General features: G+C 42.6%; 3 protein-coding genes across 4 annotated transcripts; 2 read left to right on the top strand and 1 right to left on the bottom strand.

Moving 5' to 3' along the window:
• The first annotated feature begins 657 nt into the window (after positions 1 to 657).
• Positions 658 to 5,212, top strand: LOC125000782. The gene is made up of 2 exons (XM_047576462.1): positions 658 to 696; positions 2,245 to 5,212. Exon 2 carries the CDS (start codon positions 2,307 to 2,309, stop codon positions 4,821 to 4,823), a length of 2,517 nt encoding a protein of 838 aa, XP_047432418.1. The 5' UTR covers positions 658 to 696; positions 2,245 to 2,306; the 3' UTR covers positions 4,824 to 5,212.
• Positions 5,213 to 5,881: 669 nt separating this feature from the next.
• On the top strand, positions 5,882 to 9,365 carry hpxb (hemopexin b). Its single transcript, XM_047576476.1, has 10 exons — positions 5,882 to 6,022; positions 6,458 to 6,483; positions 6,605 to 6,673; positions 6,771 to 6,910; positions 7,005 to 7,158; positions 7,984 to 8,196; positions 8,287 to 8,379; positions 8,469 to 8,599; positions 8,669 to 8,816; positions 8,931 to 9,365. Exons 1-10 carry the CDS (start codon positions 5,958 to 5,960, stop codon positions 9,155 to 9,157), a joined length of 1,266 nt encoding a protein of 421 aa, XP_047432432.1. The 5' UTR covers positions 5,882 to 5,957; the 3' UTR covers positions 9,158 to 9,365.
• Positions 9,366 to 14,081: 4,716 nt separating this feature from the next.
• On the bottom strand, positions 14,082 to 20,257 carry LOC125000794 (gap junction alpha-3 protein-like). Of its 2 annotated transcripts, XM_047576479.1 has the most exons (5): positions 20,116 to 20,257; positions 17,546 to 17,607; positions 16,506 to 16,594; positions 15,862 to 16,421; positions 14,082 to 15,781 (listed from the first exon to the last, which is right to left on the bottom strand). In XM_047576479.1, exons 3-5 carry the CDS (start codon positions 16,572 to 16,574, stop codon positions 15,058 to 15,060), a joined length of 1,353 nt encoding a protein of 450 aa, XP_047432435.1. In that variant the 5' UTR covers positions 16,575 to 16,594; positions 17,546 to 17,607; positions 20,116 to 20,257; the 3' UTR covers positions 14,082 to 15,057. The 2 variants fall into 2 exon arrangements, with proteins under 2 accessions (XP_047432435.1, XP_047432436.1); XM_047576480.1 differs by lacking the exon at positions 17,546 to 17,607.
• Positions 20,258 to 20,535: the final 278 nt, after the last annotated feature.

Raw genomic sequence — 20,535 nt, 5'->3', positions numbered from 1 at the left:
TAAACCGCTTGGTTTTCTGCTTTTACTGCAAAATTCAGGTCTCAAAATAAAGGAAAATACAATTTCAAATGAACAAAATAAACCCTGTCACTCAGTGCTTGTGCTTTAACGCACAAAACATGACTATTTTAGATCTAAAATACACGGCATATGCTCTTATTTAAAACGTTTCATGTTATTTTTTTATTCAAAAGAACATATTTCATTGACTGTGTGAGTTCCCCTCATTGTGCTGCTTTGTATTTGCTGACATCTAGTGGTTGAATGGCAGAACTGTACATTTAACAGGCCAGTAAATAAACTGACCCAGAGAAACAAGTGTCTCAGGAATCATCAGAAAATTATTATTTTTCCACAACAGCATATATTTTATGGTGTATAAAGATTGTAAACCTGGAGACACAGTGTTGATATATGGTGGGAAAATGGCGCAATCGTAAATAATTACGGACTTTGACACGTTTGCACTTTTTAAAGGCCAAACAAATAAATGTCACATTTTCTGATCCAAAGATTGGTTTAAGAGATAACTTTTGTGAGGGTGAGTAATTCAACAGTACAACCTGTGAAGAACGCAATGAAAGAAAGTGGGAGGGAAGAGAGGGGGGAGTGACGGCGAGAGGAGGAGGGAGGATGATGAAGAGGTGGCAGGACAGAGCAGAGGGAGCGGCAGAGAAAGCAGCACCTTGGATTCAGGTAGGACCTCATTAACATCACTATTTTAAAATATATTGCACAGGCACCTGTGTGATATTAAATCTTTTTTTTTTATGTGCATGAAATAAAATGCTTAAAAAGTAAAAGTTTTTCCGAGTTAACATTTCAAAGGGGTCTTTACCTGCGCCCTTGCTTCAAAGGCTGTAACTCGCAGGTGAATGGCTTCATTGTTTCGTTTTAAAACGCTGGAATGCTCCTGAACATCCTGCGTAATCTTCTCAATTATGAATGGTATCATTTATTCTATAGTCTCGGCACCTTCCGTAACTTAGCAACGGGTGCCACTCATTCAACATTAAAGTGGGGTAACGCGAGACGACCCGGTGGCCTCGCTCCAGGAGAGTGACAGGGATTTGTTACTGACGCGTTACCTACAGTTTCCCTCCTCGTGACCAACAGATTGAAGCCTCTTTAGCTCCTGTTTCACGATTCCTTCTTTAAACTTAAAAGTGAATTACAACCGCTCACAGACGACATGCAAACAAATGCCACCCTCCGATAACATCTTTAAAATCTTCCTGAATCATGAATAGATTTTACCCACTGACACTTTGAGGTCACACGTTTCCACTGGGACCTCCTTGTGAACATGCGGCGGTAAACTGACACCTCCACCTTTCATTCAAAAGCCTTGTTGCTTTGCTCCAGGGAGGCGTAAAAGCCTCTTCATGTATGCTGCTAACATACACATGTATGAACTGCAAACTCACAATATGACCCATTAGTCATAAAAAAAAAAAAAAAAGCACAACGCTTGCTGAAAGTACTGACCCCTCTCCTGGGGTTGACACACATACCTTGTTTTGGTGATGAAAGACATGGGGTCAGTTTCAATGCCTTGAGCAGATAAGCTCTGCAGTTTCCTCCAGAAGTAACAATGGGGGTCTGTGTTGCATTCAATCAATGATTTTGAGGTTTCAAGATGAGATGTTCGAGTGCAGTTAAAGCACAGCACTTGTTACACAGCGGAGATCCACATTAGATATGCTCCACCGAGCTCTTAATTAGCATCGTACTTGGGACATTTATTGTTGCAGCAGAAGAAGATCACAGCCTGAATTGCGGTGCTGACCTCCGGCAAAGAGGACAGTGGTTACCCGAGAGCACTTTAGAGTCTCGTGAGAAACTGAATATTGTTTGGGACGGATAAAGTTGCAACGAAAGGGAACCTGTGTCCCAGTTTACACACTCCCAGGGTTTACACCTCAATCAACAGGTAGGTCAGGTGGTTTTCCTGGCGGGCTGAGGAGTTAATTTACAATAGGGGTGTTCAATGTTTTTCAGGCCGAGACTAAGTAGGGACCCGCTACCTACTATATGTGTTCTATATTAATCTTAATTCATCTTAATTATGTATGTTAATATCATCATTTTGCATGTGTATTTAAAGAAATTTAAATTTGTGGGGGAAAATTAATATATACATACCCCCTCGTTGAAGGCCTATGATTTACAAAACACCATGATTTTATTTGTGGGGGTTGATTTTCTGAACCAATACATTAATAATTCCCTTTGTTTTTACAGACGCACATAAGGAGTGAAAATTAAAACCCTGACAAGAGAACCGTTCAAATCTCTCATCAACAATGTTAATGAGGTCTCACTCTGAAAGAAGACCCCTCCCCGGGTTCTCAGCCCTCCTGACGCACAGCACCCCAAAACAGAGAGATGTCACCTCCCCACCTCCCCTGTCCTTCACCCCACGGCAGTCCATCTTTACCCCTACATCTTTAACTCCTCCACCTCCGTGGGTGACTCAGGCTCTTTCCAACCTGGAGCAGGGAGAGCAAGAACTGAGGAGCCTCAAGGATCGACAGCAGGCCGAAGTGGAGGAGGTGAACCGTGAGTTGGATAACGCTGTGATTGAAGCTCAGCGGGAGGAGCGCCGCCTTCTGGAAAAGGTCGAGATGGACCACAGAGAGGCCCAGCGGCACCTCAGCCAAGTGAAGAGGGAGAACGCTGCAGCTGTGAGAGTTGTGCAGTCACTTGTTGATCAGCAGCTTAGAACAATTGGACAACTGAAGGAACAAATACAAAGATGGGGCAGTACCGCCGGTGGATCCAACAAAAATCAGCTCCAAAGAGGTGTGGCAGAGGTCACTCAACCGTGGGAAATTTCTTTAACAATGAAAAGGGTCAGTTTCTTACCGAGCGTCCACTCCAAGACCCTAAGCTTAGGGGAAGTTGATGTCCGTGAGCAGAGTATGACCTACCCCATTGGCGTCTGCGGTGTCCAGGGACAGAAGTGTGCCTTGCACTCAGGAGATCCAGCATTTTCAAACATCACCCCTCTTGAAATACGAAAGGAGCCACAAACAAACAGAAGTGGGCCAAGGTGCAGTCCAGACGAGGGCAGCAAGACAAAAAGTGGGAACATGCGAGTCGTCCGGAAACTACGACTGTCGAGCTCTACAGAGAACGAAGAGGAGCTCAGATCGCCCAAGTCTCCCATACCACCAAGACATCGCACCATATCCGAGTCTTCCCAAGATGAAGAAGTGGAGTCGGTGTGTTCAGACACGCAGGGCCAAGACCTTTTCCTCGCTATCCCGCCTTTCTCCAGTCAGGGAGAATCTGAAGGTGATGACTCTGATGGCAAACAAATTGGAAAAAAGAGGCGCAACACACTGAAAGGTAAAAGGAAGTCCCTTGTCTTGGTGTCATGTGAAGAACCATCCTGCCCTCCCGACGAAACTGACAAAAAAGGCAGCGACGCAGCAATGTCTTCAAAGACTAGACGCAAAGGTTCATTCTCTAGGCGCAGTCTTGTAGATCTCTCTCAACAAGGCCTTTCCAAGAAGAAAAACTCAAATAATTCCTCCATGGACAGTGGAAGTCCTCCATCGCCAGTGGACAGTGAGGATTCCTGCTACGCTCACAGTGTGAATACTCCAGTAAATGGATCCCTCAAACAAGAGCGCTCACTGTCCACTGCTGACCTCTCCGGCAAACTACGCCCTTTAATCAGTGGTGAGCGGAGAGGAATCAGAAAGGTCAACAGAATGCGTCTTACCTCTGAACATTTAGTCGTTGAGCAAAGCCAAGGAAATGAACCTTACAGGAGCACCATAAGCTCGGAAGAACAGCAGTCCAGATCCCAGGTGAGCAGATCTCTGTCCTTGTCAGCAATCGAAGGCGATAATTTAAGGGAACAACAGCAGCAATACAGCAAGGACAAGAAAGAGGAAGACGTGCCAGCTTTGCGGGAACTGGAGGAAGAGGGTGGTTCAGTTGCACTCGACTCAGCTCACCTGGTCAAACAGTTTGGAAAACAGGGATCAGGCCGCACTGACTTCAACCTGCCAAGTGGCGTCCATGCAACCGTGAGAGGGCAGATATTTGTAGTGGACTGCGGTAATGCCCGAATTCAAGTAACAGATCTCCAGAAGAACGTCGTGCAGCAGGTGTCTCCTTCGGGATCAGAAAGGTCTTCCCGCATCTGCAACTACTTCGACGTGGCCGTGAACTCAAAGGGCCTCATCGCTCTAACCTGCGCCGCTGAACGAGCCGTGTTGGTGTTCAGCCGTCATGGACGCCTCCTGCAAACATTTGGGGGTACAACACTTGGTTCCACCAATGAAGAGCTGGATGCTCCCAGAGGGGTTACCGTCACCCGTCAAGACGAATTCCTGGTTGCAGACATAAAGCGAGGCACCTTAACCGCCCTAAAGCTGGACCCCAAAACTGGATCCAAGTTAGAGCGCACCGTGGTGACGGGGTACCACAGACCCTACTTGGTGGCAGCATGTCTCACAACCGGGCTCATGGCGGTATCAGAACGAGGCAACGAAACCGGGCGCGTCCCTTGCATTCGAGTCCTTGAGCCTGGCTGGAGCACTATCCGAATCCTAGGAGTGTGCTCCGGTCTGGGGCCCGTCCTGACCTGCCCCTGGGGTCTCTGCATCGACAGCGATGGGGACGTCTTGGTTACAGACTGGGGCAAACAGCACCACCGTGTCCACATTTACCCATCCAAGGGCGTCGGCTGGCCTCTGGTGACCGACAACCTGAACAGCCCCAGAGGTTTGGCTCTTCTTCCCGATGGCCACGTGGTCGTGTCCGACAGCATGAATCATTGCGTCAAGATCTACCGCTACAAGTGACCTGCACACGATGACAAAGGCAGAAGTAGAATATGGATAGATTTAAGACTATTGAGATTATAGTGTGAGTTTATTCGAATATAAGTTACAACCTCTACCTCTTACCTGATTTAATTTGATAGGGATCATGTTTCAGAATGAGATAACGCTGAAAGATTTGCTTAATCAACTGTTTAGATTAGTACCTTTTTTTCCCTCTATGGAAATTCAGTTCAAAAGTAGCAAGTAGAAGTATGACATATTTTAATTTGATAGTGTATTATTCTACAATATGTAGTGATCCATTAAGAATGTATGTTCTAAATCATTTAACTGATAGATCAAGACAAATATGAGATTCTTGGTGTGATCATTAGATCATATAATCAGTAGTATGCATTAAACATTGATTTAAATCTAAACATTGCAGTTTCATTATTTATTCCTAATCTCTCCGCGGTCGAAAGTCACATGCTTGTACAGTGGCAGCATGGAGGAGGGGTGACTCACTGTTAAGCCTTCTTGAAGTGTTGTGGGACAAACTTAACAAAATATTGGTGAAGGGAGGTTCCCGCATACTGCCTGCTGCTGTTGGCTAGGCTAGTTAGGTGGTGTCTTCTTATGGGTTGCTAGCTGGTAGCTGACTGCTAGCCTGCTGGTCAGTTTTTCATTTGGACTGGGCTTCTAATTGTGTTTTGCCTCAAATCTTGGCACAAGGGACTGTTACAAGTCATCCTGTATAATGATGAACCAACCAAGAAACCTCAGATTGCATTCCGTAATATTTATCTAGTGACTATATTGTCCAATTTGTTAATTTCCCGTCAACAAACAAAAAATGGATGAAGCTTGAAGTTGGAACCAAACAGATCAATACTGTGATTCACAATCATCTTTATCTTGATATGGTGAATGCTATCTACCACTGTTATACATGACGGTAAATGACCAAAGGCTCATTATGCAACAACAAAACTTCCAACACTCATGTCAAACATACACACATGGACACAGTTTCCCAACCCGTCCACCCACCCACCTACCTACCCACACGCACATTTCCGCATAAAAGCACAAGTTCATCCTCCTGCAGAGCCACACTTCACAGCCCTGCTCCAATTTGAGACTCCACATAAGGACTGCACCAGGGCAAACATGGAGCTGGTCACCAAAACTCTGCTTCTGTGCTTGGTGCTCGCTGTCACTAATGCAGCACCCACGTAAGTATTAACCATCGTATTTGTATGAAAGTTATATAGATTTTGTTGATATGCAAAGTGATGTTTAGGGTTCCATGTATTTTTTTCCCTTTTTTGTAATTTAACAATATATAAATGCACTTCAGAGCACCAGTGATAAAATTGTTCATGGATTTGCTGGTTTCAGCTTCTTTAATATTAAGATTTTAAGGTCGTCTTTGTCATACTGTGCCGCTTTGGGATGTGATTTTGCTTAGTTTCAGGCCTATTTTTTTGTTTATTTTCTCTTATCAGTTAGTGCAGTGGACACAGACAAGTCCCCAAATGGTCATTTCACAACTCTATTTGCTAGTTCACAAAGTTCACCAGTTCGATCAATAGAATGATCAATATGAATTATTACTTGGTGCGAAGCTGAAAAAGCATAAAAATAACTAAATTCTTCATCATCCACAGGTCCCCACAAGAGTCAGCAGCAGTAGGTGAGTTTTTTTTTTTTTTTTTAGATAGATAGCAGCATTATTTAAGAGATTACAAGCTTTTTTTTTTTTTTTTTTTTTTTTTTTACATTAATCATAATACATTTTTATCTTGGAAATAAAGACCGGTGTGCAGGTATTGAGTTTGATGCCATCACTCCTGATGAGAATGGGGCCACTTTCTTCTTCAAAGGTGAGGAACAAGTTTTTCTGCATAGCAACACACAATCAAGAAACCCACGTTCATTTCTCCAAACTGAAAACGAATCGCTCCTCTTTTCAAATACAAGGCGACCACGTGTGGAAGGGTTTCCATGGACCCGCTCAGCTCTCAACTGAGTTCTTTAAGGAAATTGGCCACGTGGGGGCCGCTTTCCGCATGCACAACACCGAGGACCAGACCGTCCATGATCACATTTTCTTCTTCCAAGTACGATCCACAAATTCTTCCCAGACAGAAGAACCTCTGAATATATGTCTGACTATATATCACAATTGCTGTTAATTGTCGGTATGATCTCCAGGATGACAAGGTGTTTAGCTACTACAACCAAACTCTGGAGCCAGGGTATCCCAAGGAGATCCAGGAGGTCTTTCCTGGGGTCCCCACTCACTTGGATGCAGCTGTGGAGTGTCCCAAGGGAGAGTGCAAGACTGACTCCGTTCTGTTTTTCAAAGGTACGTTGATATCAACATATAAAATTTCAGTAGATTATTGTCAAGGCTGTTACTTGTGTTCCTTATGTTCACATGTGCGTGGCCCCCGAGTGCACGTTGCGAAAGAATGTATTGATGACGCAAATCAAATTAAACAGCAGAACCTGGGTTTCAAGAAAATAAAAGAAATTGTGCAAGATTTAAACACAATTCAAACATCTAGTGCATGAAAACCACAGTGCGTCAATGCGCCACCGCTACTTTACGCACTTTACCATTGCGCACAAACAAAGACATCAAAACAAAGCGGACAGACCACAGATTCCACTAAAATACACTAAACCTCATCTTTATCAAAGTGTCAGCGAGGTATGAAGCAAAGAATACCAACAACAGAAATCGCTTCATCCAACAATAGTTGTAAAAAAAAAAGTTCTGTTACCTGTTTTTGCCATGAAAGGTTTAATTTATCGGTAAATCCACACAGAAATAAATCCGATTTACTTCCTGCGTTACACTCAAATCAATCCGGCCATTTTTTTTCTTTTTTTTTTCTTTGAGGCATTTAGGGTCAGGTGGGAAAAGTTACAATGAGTTATTTATTTACAGGCAGCTGAGTTGGGAAATTGCACATTACGCAAATATATCGAGGTCTGAATAAATAATAAAATATATAATAGAATATTTACATATCTGAACAAATTTCATAAGTGTTCCATTTATTATGACACCAACTTTATTCCCCTTTTTATTATGAGAAGTCGAAACTGTGGGTGCGTTTTTAAACGTAAACCGAAATTAAACGAGTAACAACACTCAAACTCAAACTCATCATTTCTCCCGCAGGACAAGATGTGCACGTTTACGACCTCGCCACAAAGTTAACTAAAACCAAGACGTGGTCCGACCTGCCTACCTGCACCTCCGTTTTCCGCTGGCTGGAGCATTACTACTGTTTCCACGGACACGACTTCACCAGGTTTAACCCGGTGTCAGGAGAGGTGACCGGCCAGTACCCAAAGGACGCCCGGCATTACTTCATGAATTGCACGAACTTTGGTGAGCACATCCAGAAAACAAGTCAGAGAAATTAGCTGATTTTTGAGTATTTTGTTGCGCGTGTGTGACGTTGTCGTGCTGTAACCGCAGGTCACGGAGGTGGTCGCAGACCCGTCAATTGCAGCGACGTCAAACTGGACGCCGTCACCACGGATGACTCCGGCAGAACGTATTACTTCACAGGTAAAGTTAAAATAGAAATTTTCACAAAGTGGAGTGGCGGCAATTTTCTTAAAATTAAAAGAAAAAAAAAATGTGTTAAATCTGCTCAGGCCCTATGTTCATGCGTCTCGACACCCGCCGGGACGGCGTTCACGCATTCCCGATAACAAGAACGTGGAAAGAAGTGGCCGGAGCCCTGGACGCTGTTTTCTCCTACACCGACAAAATCTACTTGATCAAGGTAAAGTCTTGAAGTCTCGGTTTGATTTCTTTGCTGGAATTTAATTGTTTGCAATTAAACCGTTTGCAGGGAGATCAGGTGTACATCTATAAATCTGACGCGCACTTCACCCTGATCGACGGCTACCCCAAGAGTCTGCAGGAGGAGCTGGGCATCGAAGGACAGGTGGACGCTGCTTTTGTTTGCCCAGGCGAGCAAACCGTTCACATTATCCAAGGTGAGGCAACTGATTCAGCTTTTTTTTTTTTTTTTTTTTTTTTTTTGTGAACGTTACATCACACAATTACGTCAGTGTGTGTTTGCTCACAAGCGACTAACAAACGTCCAACAGGTCAGAGGATGAAAGACGTCGACCTCACAGCCACGCCCAGGGCCGTCACGAGAGATCTGCCCCTCCCCTTATCGGACATCGACGCCGGCCTGTGTGACTCCGACGGGGTTAAAGTCTTCAAGGGCTCTCAGTATTATGATTACAAAAGCCCCATGATCCTGGCTATGGGCAGGATCGCCCCTCATCCTCAGCCCATCACCTCAGCAATGATGGGCTGCAAGGATTAGAGAAAGAAACTGAACCTTACAGATACATTTACATGAAAAATCCTCATTTCTTTCATGCAATTAAGTGAGATGCTGCTCGGTGAATAAAAAGGGAAAACTGCGCAGTTTTCTGAGTCATTTGGACTTTTTCAGTGGTTAGGGTTAGAAAATACTGTTTTTTCTTTCTTAGTTTGACGGCTTGAAATTTAATAAAGGAGATTATATTAGAGTTTTCCATTTTCAGTGCCACTTTTGTCACCATTCTCCTGGTCTCTGTAAATGGTTTCCTGGAAACCGGCTGCGCACACGCTTGTTTGAAAAGTTTCGAAAACCTTGAAGGTTCAAAAGGGTAAAACTCCGGTGTTGCGCAGTTCTTTTGGTGCTTTTACCACACAGCTACGCACGGTCTGTTTATTTTGGATTTGTTAAATGGAGAGAGCTCAGTCACGACGGTTGGGTACTGCCAGAGTTTGGCCACTAGATGACCTACTGTGCAAAAAGAAAAAAAAAATGTTACCACAGAAGTAGCTGCAGGAACAAAGTATGAATATAAGATGAAGGATTATTGCATGTGAAAACAAGTAGCATGTATCAGTTACGCTTCATTTGTGTGGAAACTCATTCTAGAAATGATATTACCACTGTTAATACATAAGAATGTGTGAAGTTTGGACTATAATCCGTCAGTTTTGTTGTATAATTTACACCTAAATGTTCAGGTATCATATGAAATTGGATTTTTTTTTTTACTAAAAAGACATTAGTGGCAGTCACACAAAGTGCCTGCATTAAACCATCGTGTCCGCACACTAACGGGACCCTGATGTCACACCGCGGGGGCACTTGAGTGGTCTAAAAATGCTTCCTCCGTAAGTGCACCTCCCCTCCACTGAGCCTCTGTGGTCAGCCCAGATGCCACTCTGCTTGGCTTAAGTGCCGCTACAGTGTGAGCATTAAGAGTCAAAGAGTGGACCCTCAGCCCGACCCCGGCCACTTAGAAACGCAGCGGACTGCACTAATCCACGAGGTTAGCGCCGGTTAGTGCACTAGATGAGCTGTATTGTATTTTACACCTTCTGAGGAATCAAACAACAAACAGAAAGCAGGCGGCGAGGAGGTAATTCTAATTTTCAGAACATGCAACTTATAGTGAGACTTCAGATGTAGCATACAGGCTAAAGCTGTTCTCTAAACCACACGGCTGCATCCAGTGACTGTAGAATGAGACTTTTAAGCTGCCCCCCTAATGAAGACAGCAGTCTGATTGGTGGCACGAATGGATGGAGATGGAAGGCGGATCAGGGCAGGAACCAGGAAGTTGAAAATGAGTTTTGAACTTTAAGTAATGCTCTGGAATTGAACCACTGCCATACACCTGGCACCTTAGTTGCTTTAGTTGCCACCTTGCAGTTCAGCCCAGTTGCACAGTGCACGAATCTTTCAGCAATATAAAGCAAAACCACAATAATAACAAATAGTGTCGTTCGATACCACCAATTTTCTTTCCGATACGATACTGAGTAAAATTCAGGGTGGTATCGGCGATACCGATCCGATACCGATACTTTGTGTAAATACACCCTAATGTGTCTGGTAAACGTAAAAAAAAAAATATAAAACAAACAAACAAAAACAGTAGCGTATTTCAAGTCATAGCTTCATATAGAATTCAAGACATCAAAGTAATTTATTTATTTAGTTTAAACTCTGTGGTGTATTGAGGTAGTGGCCTCATTTTCTATATAGCCGAGATAATACACACACACAGAAAACCATACAAAATATGCGAAAAATGCTGTTTCAACACACACACACACACACACAAAAAATAATTAAAAACATTTAAATAAATTATTGTTTAATTATTAGCTCGAATGACTGAATTATCGAATGTGTCGATATTTTAATCTGAGAATCGACTAAAGTACCCTATACGGTGTCGGAAGTATCGATATGCCAGTATCGATCCGCACATTACTAATAAAAACATCATCTAATGTTTATATGTCATCGTATGTTTCTGTTAGTAACTTATTTTACATTAAAGCTTTGGGCTTTTTAGATTTGTATACTATTTAAAAAAAAAAAAAATGAATTTTGACTTTTGTTCTAAACGTATGTTACAGTCTCACTTTGAGGTTACAGAGGCTACACTCTGTACTTTACCAAACCCGTCCGCGCTCGTGTCGGACCACGTGGACACGTACGCAGCAGCCTGCAAGAGTCCAGGGGTCGGAGCAGCATTAGCAGGAATTCAGGGCCTTTTCTCTCCCAGGAGAGTTTTTTGTTCAGCCAAAATCCCTGGGACTTTCAGCGAGCATAAAGGAAGTGCTAGCCTCAGCACGGCTTTATGGGCGAGGCCGTGAGTACGCACACACACACAAACACACGCGCACACACAGACAGAGGAACGCACGTGCAGACATTAACGCACGTGCACGCGTCCATGGCTGAAAGCCTTCATCGCTCACACAGAGAGCTATCATTAATCAAAACTTATTAATAGGAGGAGCTGTTATTGTGCTAAAATAATTAGAAAAAAATAATTCTTGATTGAATTTCACCTTTATTTGAAAGAAATAGCCTCTTGTTTAAGGTTAATATTCCTCCCATGTGAGAGTGTACGGGGTCCTGATCGGGACAAGATTTCACATTTTAGAATTAAAGCACACTACATTAAAATCTGTTTATGAAATTGGGATATTTTTGGTGGATGACACTAATTAAACCATCAATACGAGAGGACCACAATCCCATTATGTTCTGCCTACGTAGAATAACTAACCGGTCAAATAGGTTTGGTTTCTGGAGGCCAAATGTCTGAGAACAAACAACAGGTATTGTACAAAAAGTTTATTCAGTAACAGTTTTGTAAACATCTGAGGTAAATGAACATTTACATCAACATGTTCTTTAACACAAAGGTTCAGACGCAAGGCACTTCTCTTCAAAGACAGTCTAGTTTACAGCGGGAGAAAAAGCAGGGATTCTTCTTCTTCTTCTTTTTTTTTTTTTTTTTTTTAAACCCGTGGGAGTGTGGTGTGACCCTGCTGGTGGGGGCGCCATAATAATCCCATCGCACAATATCCATTGTTTTCCAGCGGAGGGTCTTTGATTCAAGGCACATCCATGGTGTCAAAACTGGAGCGGCCAAAAGTCTCTCAGGACAGAAAAAAAAAAAAGGATTAGATTCACATCTGGTCCGTTTCAAGTCTAATTTCTGCGGCGATGTCGTCGTAACCGATTGTGCAAATCTTCTTTATCTACATATCAAGGGTAGTAGGAACAGCTCGGAACAACAAGGTTATGGAAAGAGAAACACGTTTCAGCAATAGAAATAAGAAAAATAAACCAGTTGTTTAGAGACAAAGTTCAACATCGTGTCTTTTTCAGGATCATCAATTTTTTTTTTTTTTTTTTTTTTTAAACCATGATTGCTACACACACACATATGTCTTGTGATCTATTTGGCACGAATCTCTTTGGTTTTAGAAATATATTTGGTTAAATACACACCAAAGCTAACATCTTCTTTCTTAAAAAAAAAAAAAAAAAAAGAAAGAAAAATAGATTATGTGCCGAAGCTTTGCTCAGAGACATGTAAACAATAGACTCCCCCCATCTTTACAAAATTGTTCTTGACTAAAATGTGCTAAATTGTGCCTTGCATTTGTCGGTTTATGCAATTTAGCGGTTATGCACTCATAAAAATATGGAAGAAACTTTTTTCCCACCTTAACCTGGAAAAAAAGGCTGTGAACAACAACTACGTTCGGTTTTATTTAGCAAATTCTTTAGCAAAATTTTCTGTCCTGTGCAGTTTTCTCCCTCCTCGTCATGGTGCTAGGGTACACTTCTAGTCCTAATAAATGAAAATGGATAAATTAAAGATGTTAAATATGGTAGATAATTGAACTTGTGAACCATTTTCTGTATTTTCTTTTTCTTTTTTGGCAGGAATTAATCAGCAAAATAGGAAGAAAATAACATTTCTATGTGGGATATCTGATAAGAACTAACACAGAAATAATAATAATAAAAAAAAACTTTAAAGATCTTTTTTTTCCTCCCCAAAAAATGTAAAAGCTACACTTTATTCTACATCTCATCTAGAAAATTAACTTGAGAGTCCTCCTATACAGAACGGCTAGGAGGAACTCGACAGTTCTGTAACACACTGCAAACACAATCGTCAGAAAGAAGGTGGTTTTAAGTTATCGGAGAGGAACGACCGCTCCCCATCGCGTTATATTGCCTCAACTCTTCTAATAAAGTGACCGGTTGAGCTAATGTCAGAAAAGCACTTTTATTTCTTTGTTTTCTTGGTGCTCTAAATAGCAGCTGGATCAAAGACAAACCTTTTAAAAACATTTCGTATAACATCCTGCGGTGCATATTGATCATTATATGTATATGTACATATGCTTTATATAGATTTACCCTGATGTAACTGCAGAGATGTCTCTTTTTTTTTTGTTGTTTTTTTTGGTAAACGCTGACACAAGATTAAAAGACCTACATGCAACCTGTGGAGCCTAACGACTACGTCTCAGGGTGGGACTGCTTTATTGCTTTTTTTCCTCTATTTGTCGCATCCCTCTCTTCATTGAAACTACAGGCTGGGTGAGCTCAGTGGGGACACACGAGGACCGACACGTTCAACGGATCGTACGAGAGAAATAAAAAAAAGAAAAAAAAAAAAAGAAACAAAAGTGCAAACCTCTCCTCTGGTGTCTCCCTGCAAAAGAAATAAAAGAAAAAATAAAAAGAGTATAGCAGTCAATGTTTTTCAGGCCAAGGACCCCCTACCTACTATATTCTGTTCTATATTAAACTCGGCCTAGTGCTATTTATAAATATACATTATTATTAGCATTTTGCATTCAGTATTAAGCTAATCAGATAATACACAATATATATTTTTTTGTTTCAAATGTGTGCAACAGTAGGGTGTTTGAGGGGGAAAATTAAAAAAAAATATATATAAAAAATGTCTAATCAACCAAAGATTTTGCGAGCCCTCTGCAGTACCTCGCGAAACCCCTAGGGGTCGCAGATCCCCCTGTTGAAGATTGCTGCCTCTACGCTCCAAAACCAGTTAGTCAGTCCAATTATTATCATCATCCTCACTATAAACCTTCTTTACTTGTGGCTTTAATGTAGCATTAGTGTACATGCTTGTTATTTAACTTTTTGGAGGAGAGATACTTGAAAAGATTGATAGCGTAAAGGCTGAAAGTGAAGGAGAACCATCATTTCGTACCTGGGATTGACCGAAGGTCTTGCTATGATACAGTTAGATTAGGTAGAGGTCTTGTTTTCAGCATTAGACAAGTCTACTTAGTGGCCTTTATAGAAGCCGTCAGCCATGTTTTTAATGTTTGAGGTGGGTCTGGTTTACCTCGTTTCCAGGTTTTAAGCAAAGAGTTCGTCTTCTAATATTTCTCAACGGGGGAGTTTTTTGTTTAATCTATAGTGGACTTTTGTGACGCAATTAATGTCGCGGCTTGATGACGTTAAGAAAAAAACTTTTAAATTTGTAGGGGAAAATTAAATAAAAATATATAACAAATGTCTAATCAACCAAAGATTTTACGACCCCCCTGCAGTACCTCCACGGACCCCCTGTTGAAGACCTATGTTCTAGGGATTAAATCATGATGTAAAATTGTTAAGAATAAACTCATGTGGACATACTCTGTTGTTACTAATGTGTAGGTAAGGCATCGGCCTGGTGCCACGTGTGTGCAACCAAACCCTTTGTTAAGGTGTTTTTGCACATGCTCCTTGCAGACATCAGTCTCCTGCTGGAGTTAGTGCCTGGGTGTGGTTTTATTCTATAGCTCGTAGGTGATAAAACTGCTCCCTCTGTGTATAGAGCATGCATTTATGTAAATGCTGAATGAGTGTGGGGGTTGTAGCTACACGGCCAGGTCATCCGGACGAGCTCGACCGCCGCTCTTGCCGACCCGACTCGGCTTCGGGGAGTGCGCCCCCGCCGCAGGAGGCCGATGCATCTCCGCCCTGGTTACCACGGTGTAGTCGTCATGCGGGACCTCGTCCACCGCCGCCTCCTCTGGGAAAAGCGGGGAGAGAGGGGTGTTGCGCGGAAGCGTGGGATACGTGGAGCGCTGCAGCTCCTGTGGAGGCGTCGGGGTCGTCTCCTGAGGCGAGGAGGAAGTTGAGGAAGGGGGAGGGTTCCCGTTCAAACTGTGGAGCTCCCGCGCCATGTTGCTCCAGTTCTGCTCCATAGCCGTCATGTGTCCAAAAGAAGGGGACAGGGAATCCAACAGGAAGTCGTCCATCTTGTGTCCAGGTGGCATAGAGGTGGTGACCACGCTCGGGTTTAAGGAGGACTCAGCTGGACTGTAGGCTCCTCCCCCCTCAGCTGCGCCGCTCCCCACCATGCTGCTGTACGCTGGCAGAGAGTCGAGCACTAGCCGAGAGGTCTGCTCGGGTATCGTCTCGGCGTCTCCGGGCTCATGTCCATCCAGCAGCAGCGACTCGCTGTCGGGTACGAGCTCGCTTTTGACGCCCTGCTTTACTTTCTTCCAGCCCAGGTGGTAGATCTCCAACAGGTTCAGGAGCAAGGAGACGCAGGCAACAACCAGCATGAAGATGATGAAGATTGTCTTTTCAGTGGGCCTGGTGAAAAGGGAAAACAAGAAACAGATTTAATTTTCAAACAGTACACGCTTTAGGAGACCAAAACCGTACTCTCTAACCTGGAGATGAAGCAGTCCACAGTGTTTGGGCACGGCCAGCGGCCACATTTATAGAGCGGCCTCAGGCGGAAGCCATAGAGGAAGTACTGTCCCAGGATGAAGCCCACCTCAAACAGTGTCTTGAAGATGATGTTGAAGATATAGGTCCTCAGCAGCGCCCCGCGGATTCTGATCTTCCCGTGCTCATCACGAATTGGAGGTTTCTCCTTCTTCCCGCCGCCTCCTCTACCGTCGCCCACTCCGTTGTGGTAGAGCGGGTCGTGGTCCTCCTGGTGCCGCCCGGCCTTCCTGAGCTCCTCCTCCCTCTCCCTCCTCTTCTCCTCCATGCGGACGATGTGCAGCACATGGCCCAGGTAGATGAGGGTGGGCGTGGACACGAAGATGATCTGCAGCACCCAGAAGCGGATGTGGGAGATGGGGAAGGCCTCGTCGTAGCAGACGTTCTCGCAACCGGGCTGCTGCGTGTTACAGGTGAAGTCCGACTGCTCGTCGCCCCAAACTTCTTCAGCGGCCGCGCCCAGCACCAAGATGCGGAAGATGAAGAGGACAGTCAACCAAACCTGGAGGACAGGAAATAATATAAAAGGGGTTCAGAGTTAGAGGATGGTGCAAGGCTAAGAAAATGAATATCAGCAGTTAATCACCTTTCCGATCACAGTGGAGTGTTCTTGAGCATTCTCCAGCAGACGCCCTAGAAAGCTCCAGTCACCCATGCTTCACTCAGTTTTCTAGCCTGAAGAGAGAAAAAGGCAAGAGTCTGTGGTGAGAACTTTCACTGATGTACAGAAGAGTATCAGGGCCACCCATGACAAAAAAAAAAATTAGAGGAGGGACTTTTTTTTTCATCATGCACTTTGAGAAAAAAGTTGAAAGTTCAAGAAAAAACTTTAAAATTTTGAGGAAAAATAAGTCAAAATGCATTGTCATAAAGACTTGAATTTTTGGCTTTTTTCTTGAAATTTCGACTCTCAAAATTTCACATTTTTTTCACAAAACTTTGACTTTTCTTGAATTCTGACTTTTTTTCAAATTTTTGACTTGCAGAATAGTTGACATTCTGAGAAAAAAGAAAAGAAAAAAGTCAAAACTTCAAGTAAAAAAGAAATTTAAGTCTTTATGACAATGTGTATCGACTTTTTTCTCAAAATTTTGTCTATTTTCTCAAAATTTTGGCTTTTTTCTCGAAATTTCAACTTTGTTCTCAAATTCCATATTTTTTCTTGAAATTTCTATTTTTTTTTTCAAAAATTCATCTTTTTTCCTGAAATTTTTATCTTTCTCAAAATTTTGTTTTTTTCCCCTCAAAATATCTACCTCCTCTGTTTTTTTGTTGTCACAGGTGGCCCTAATACTCTTCCGTACTGATGAATTATGAGCAAAGAGGAAAAGGAGACTGAAAAGAAGTATAGAACGGTGAATGCATTTTAAAGAAAAGAACCGATATCCATCATAACTATCCACCTATTCACTTAAATGATGTGCACCAATATACTGTAGATACAGTTCCAGTATGTATTCCACCAAAATATCCGTAATACTGGAGGAGCAAAAAATACACAAAAAAAAGAGTTTAGATTACAGATTAGTTTGGTCTTCTCTTATTCAACTCCCTGTTCTTACCTATAAAGGTTTGTCCAACCCCTCTCTTGACAGGGAAAGAGAAGGAATAAACAAGCTGACTTACTAAAATATTGTTGCGTTGTCAATGATAAATCCATCGACCAGAGATCAGAAGAAAAACTATATCTGGAAGGGAGAAAAAAAATGCATTTGTCAACTTTACAGGTCACAAAATCAGGTGACTCCTTGATTGTAACGTTACATTATTCCCAAATACCAGGGTTAACATAACGACACAATAAAATGATGAAATCTATTTATACGTGGTGTGTCCCTGTTGTGTATGCTTGCCTGACTATGTGTGCGTGTGTGTCTAGTCTAGGGCTAGTGGACAATGGCGGAATGAGTGGATAACAGGTCGTCCCCGTTGAATGCCGGACTCATCACATCCCAGGAATGCTGAGGGGGGCAAATGTTTGACAGGGATTCACTGATATGAACGCGCACACGCAAACATGCGCTTAGAGTTACAGTAGCATCCACAACCCCTGAATGTCTGAGATATCTGAGCCACCAAAGGGATGAATAACGCCGTTATAACAGTAGCATTTACTTTCAATGTTAAAGCTCTGAAAAAAAATATGAAAACAACTAAATTAATACCGGCATTTTCTTTGTTATGATATAAATTTTTAAAATACTGGCAAACGCCATCCGTGTGGAACGTTGCGCGGCGAGACGCTGTTTCTGTCTGGAACGTTTTCAATGTAGCGCACATAAACACACATGGTGCGTGGGGGGTCACTGGGTCACTGCGAGGTGTGGTGAAGATGGAAAGGTCCAAAAAATAAAGAAGCGGCAGAAAGCGCGAGGATTTGTGCCAAAAAAACCCCAAAACAAACAAACAAACAAAAAAAAAACGGTGCGGTGCGGTGCCGGCTGTAATTTTTTTTTTTTTTTTTTAGGGTCACCAAATGTCCCCGATTTCTTGGGACAGTCCCCGTTTTGGATGACCTGTCCCCCGGTTAAAGTTGTCCCCGAAAATGTCCCCAATTTCAGCTTTTTATGAATGAGAAAAAAATGTTGCGCACATGCTGCAATCATTACGGTAGTTGGACACGCTGCTGTTGAGGTTACAGACATAGCAGTTTAAATATGAATAAATATGTCAAAATATATGAAACCGTAATTATTTCTTCACTTCATCTTATAACATTGAATTCCTTTTTTTTATATAATTTTTTTTGGTCATCTCCCAGCTGTAAATGTCCCCAGATTTCCACATTAGCAGGCAGTGCTAACACGAGGCCATGCTAACCTGTTTTACTACTAGTGTGGGATTATTCTACAATATTTACTCATCATCACAGTAAAATAGTCCATCCTTAGCCAATCCACTGCATAAAAATTCCTCTCTCAACCAGTAGAAAAATGTTGAACATGTGATTATGCATGAAAAACAAATACCGTAATATACTGTGGTACTGTCGTAATTGAAAAATACCATGACATACCAGCAGTCCTCTAACATATCACCCAGCAGAAAAACTTAAAAATTCATCTTTCTCTATTATAGCCACACATTTACCACCTCTTTTTCCTACACTTGAATCACGCTCCCAGCCATCAAACAGCCAGTTCGCCGAACTAACAGTGGCATGTCTACATGTACATGATGTGTTGACGTGATGAAATACCACCTGTCACTGCAGACAATGGAGAAGCTGCCAGACGGACATTGTCCTGGCTGGTGTGTGCTTTTGATGGATCAGAGGCCTTTGTGCTAAAACAGCCCAAACAGTTAACCCCTGGTTTTCCATTTGCACCACGAAACCCTGTTTAAGGACACGCACAATCCTAATTAAACGAACATTATGACATAGGTATAGAAACCTAGCTTAGGTTTGCAGGAAAACTTCAATCCGCAGATTTTACAAAGGTACAAAAATATGCAGGAAGTCAGTAAAGTACTATATTGTTTGGGCAATGACACATGAAAGGTATAAAGGTGCATAAATATAACAAACGCATGTCTAAAATGTGCAAAGGTGCACATGATTTATAAAGATATATAACACATAAATGTAAATCTAATAAAAAAAAAGCCAATAAAAACTCTATAAATACCAGGACACATCTGGAATGGACGATTTTAGCCCCAGAATGAATCCAGATGTAAAAAATGTGAAACATTACTTGTGTTTTCTTTACTTTTGAATACTTAAATACAATATTTGAATTATGAAACACGTCTGAACCATGAATAAACTAGGGCACGATCATGAATGTGATTCTAAATTTTCACACACAAAGGTTTAAGTTAGGCTGCGTTCGTGGTCAAAATTATAAAACTACACGTTCGCTGCAAATTAAGGCATTTTGGTTGTTGTTTTTGTTTTTATGAATAAATAAAAAAGTTGCTCTTACAGCCACATCTGAGGAGACACTTGTTGGAGTCTGGCAACAGGGCGACTAACGACATAGTTTGTTAGTTCGTTCAAATTGTGGTATTTAAATGTAAAAACCTCACAAGAGTCCTGGGTATTATTAAGTGGCTTCCTGTCTGATGTCCTTCCCACAGGGAAGTGAACGCACCACGAGAGGTGCTGATAATCCAGTAGGTGGAAGGATGATAATCCCTCCTCTTCCCTCCCACCTCAACCGACTCCATCCCTCCATCATCCACCTGCTTACCGCTCTCCTCTGAGACACGTCTCCCTCCGGACGGCGCGCTTCTTCTTCTTCTCCTTCCTCTGCTTCTTCTTCTTCTCTCCTCCTTCTCCTTCCTTTCGGTCCCACGGGTGGGCTCGAGGCAAACCAAGAGAGGAGCAGGTGAGGTTGGAGGGTGAGGAGGGGGGGAGGGAGAGAGAATTACACTGAGTCACACGGAGAGAGAGAGAGAGAAAGAGAGAGAGAGAGGAGGACAGGAGGCTAGTCTAAAAAAAAAAAAAAAAAAAAAAAAAAAAAGGGAGGGGGGGCACGTGTGGAAACTGTCCCACGAAGGCGAAGCACAGCGGATGGCCGAGGCCGTCCACCACTGTCACGCATTGGTGTCCTCGTGCATGGGGTGCACAAGGGGGGTGAGGAGGGTGTGTGTGTGTGTGGAGTGGATAG

Source organism: Mugil cephalus, chromosome 23, assembly GCF_022458985.1.
Source record: "Mugil cephalus isolate CIBA_MC_2020 chromosome 23, CIBA_Mcephalus_1.1, whole genome shotgun sequence".
In the NCBI taxonomy this organism is placed as follows: Eukaryota; Metazoa; Chordata; class Actinopteri; order Mugiliformes; family Mugilidae; genus Mugil; species Mugil cephalus.
Note: the sequence above shows the minus strand (reverse complement) of the source record. Positions and strands in the feature narration are given on the sequence as shown.